At 37.1% G+C, this 2623-nt stretch overlaps 1 protein-coding gene across 1 annotated transcript; it reads right to left on the reverse strand.

Annotated features, from left to right (window-relative positions):
- Nucleotides 1-475: 475 nt before the first annotated feature.
- LOC147490351 (NAC domain-containing protein 90-like) lies at nt 476-2190 on the reverse strand. Its single transcript, XM_086573309.1, has 3 exons — nt 1791-2190; nt 1304-1599; nt 476-996 (listed from the first exon to the last, which is right to left on the reverse strand). Exons 1-3 carry the CDS (start codon nt 1945-1947, stop codon nt 730-732), a joined length of 720 nt encoding a protein of 239 aa, XP_086429435.1. The 5' UTR covers nt 1948-2190; the 3' UTR covers nt 476-729.
- Between the last annotated feature and the right edge of the window lie 433 nt (nt 2191-2623).

Raw genomic sequence — 2623 nt, forward strand, 5'->3', positions numbered from 1 at the left:
ATAAAGTTTGTGGAAGGATGGATGTGATTGAAGTAAGAAATGGAGTTAGTGGAATGGATGGATATGATGCAATTGAAATGGTATAAATAAAGTTGGTTGAGATTGTGACGGTGGTTGAGGCTTTGATGACAAGTAAATGCATGTGAGTGAATAATTGATTGAATTTGGCTAAGTAAAAATCATGTTGAGTGTCTGGAAAGTATAGACGACAGACATCTGACCATTTAATTAAAACTGGGGACAGGCGGCACAGTTTCTACCGTCTGTACACAAATTACCCACATGCCGTCCGTCCCCCGACAACTTATTTTGGCACTACTAGACAAGGCCACAAATTTAGCTGGGTTTATCACACCAGCCAAATTTAGGAGCCTTCTAGCAGCCCTATTGGAATGACATTTTGGTGTTTGAGGTGCTATATGGCCTTTAGCAGCCCCATATAGCACCCCCTTGGACTTGCTCTAACAAAAACAAGTTACAAAGAATGCTACTTGTTGTTTATTCTCTATCTGTAGGTAATTTAGCTGACATAAACCTTACTGAAAATGAAAAAAATTCAAAGTTACATTGTTTAACTTCATGTACTAAGCTAAAATAAGATAACTACAAAGAATGCGCGCTACTCGTTTATTCTCGATCTGTAGGTAATTAGCTTACATAAACCTGCTTCATCAAGCTTGCATTGAAATTTGAAAGAACCCCTCTAGTCAAGCTACAAAGAACCACATTCTAATGCTCATTAAAGCCAATCCAATGTTGCCATTCCAATAAATGGTCTGCCATCTCCCAATTATCAACATCACCAGTTGTCTGAGATTCATGGACATCATTTCCTGGAGACGTATTAAGAGAGCTCTGATCAGATGTTGAGGCTACATTCTCTTGAGCTTGGCCATTAGTTGTATCAGTTGTTGTAGGTCCTGATGGGCGGCGATCAAATGCTCGTAAGCATCCAGAGTTTACGTACACTCGGCACACACTGAATTCGTGTCGTAGCTACACAAAAAAGAAAAAAATAATAAGAATTAAAACTTCATACTAACTCAAGAAATAGAATTACGTTATATAGCTTGAATTAACTAGGTACGGTACGGTATAAGTATTTGTATGGTAACTAGTCCTAATGATGTTATGGAATATGACTGTAAGACCTTCTTCAAATTACTTGTAAATTATTATATAGCATATAAAATGTTGAAGGATTGAAGTATGAATATCAATGTTTGTGTTGATCTGAGGGTAATTCCAAAGTCTACATTAAAGCCAGACTAGTATAAATTATATAGTATATAGACATGCATACCATTTCAGTTGAATAATTTGAGGCATTCACGTACACTTCTCCTTCAGTGGCTTTATACTCTACCATCTTCCAATTAGTTTTACTACCTGAAGGAGCTTTTCCTTTGTAGAAAACCATGGTTTTCTTGACACCAATAATGCGGTTATTAGAGTAAACAAAGCCAGGAGAGCCTGTGGCTTTCCAGTATCCTGAGTTCGTAATTCGGTTCGGTCTTCCTCCTCGAGCTTCTCTCTCTTGTCTGGGAGTGAAGAAAAACCATTGCTCAGGGTCCCCATGGCACAACTCTCCTGAAATCTCTGAAACACAGAAGAAGAAGAAGAAGAAGAAGAAGAAAATGGGCAAATGAGTGTTATTGTAACGAAACGTTTGATCATTAACAACTATATGTGTATATATATATATGTCTGTGTGTGTCAGTGTGTGTAACAAAAAAGTAGTTCATATACACTAAAAGTAATGGAGGAAAGGAAGAGAAGCTTATTGTTACCTGGGAGATCCCATGGATCAAACTCATAAATGTCGACAACAGGAATAATTCTCTGAAACTCTTCTACCCCAATTCCTTCTAGCTTGTTACGAAGATAGAACGAAATCAACTCTACTTCTGTTGGAAAGAAACGAAAACCTGGTGGACGTTCATCCATATGTAAATATTTTTAGTTAACGCAATGTTGTTCTTTCCAACTTCTTTGCAAGTGTCCTCTTTTTTTTTTTTTTTTTCTCTTTGTGGTTCTGTTCTGTCGTAGAATTACTAATTCGTAACTAATTTATAGGTCATTGGATTGTTGGACGTTTAGAAGAAGTTTAAGCAAAAAAAACAAAACTTCATTGACGGAGTAAATTAATTAATAATTAATAAAGAAACTGAGATTCTCTGAAAAAGACATATTTTAGAAGGGGACATGGGATACGGATTTAACCGAGTAAGGCAGGAGAAACGGAGAAACGTAAGGACGTGGAACTTAAGTTGAAAGTTCCACGCGGTGGTGAGGAATAACGTTTCGAGTTCATCAGCTTTTGTATCTGCCTGCCACCACATACAAAATTTTCCACTTGCTTTTGAACAAGTCAAGGACCATATCCCCTCCAATCCAACCATCATGTTGGTACTAGCAGGGATGTGTTGGTAGTTGGTACTAGCATTTATTATTAAATTGGTGGTATGTAGCAAATTTAAATAGCGGGTGCCTAAAATATGGTAAGTCTTTAGGTTAAGTCCAATGGTTCGCAATCCCACCAAATACGGCGAAAATCCTGATCCAAATGGTGAGTCAAAACACCAATCCGTTAATGCTATTGTTATTAATTTATCTATACATA

This window comes from Coptis chinensis, chromosome 7 (assembly GCF_015680905.1).
Source record: "Coptis chinensis isolate HL-2020 chromosome 7, ASM1568090v1, whole genome shotgun sequence".
NCBI lineage: Eukaryota > Viridiplantae > Streptophyta > Magnoliopsida > Ranunculales > Ranunculaceae > Coptis > Coptis chinensis.

What these genes read in the sequence shown, in the direction of transcription:
- LOC147490351 (XM_086573309.1), bottom strand. Translation starts at nt 1,947, where the DNA reads ATGGATGAACGTCCACCAGGTTTTCGTTTCTTTCCAACAGAAGTAGAG. An exon ending in TGATCCATGGGATCTCCCAG is followed by an intron (nt 1,600 to 1,790) that starts GTAACAATAAGC and finishes TCTGTGTTTCAG; the next exon opens with AGATTTCAGGAGAGTTGTGC. An exon ending in CAAATTATTCAACTGAAATG is followed by an intron (nt 997 to 1,303) that starts GTATGCATGTCT and finishes TTTTTTGTGTAG; the next exon opens with CTACGACACGAATTCAGTGT.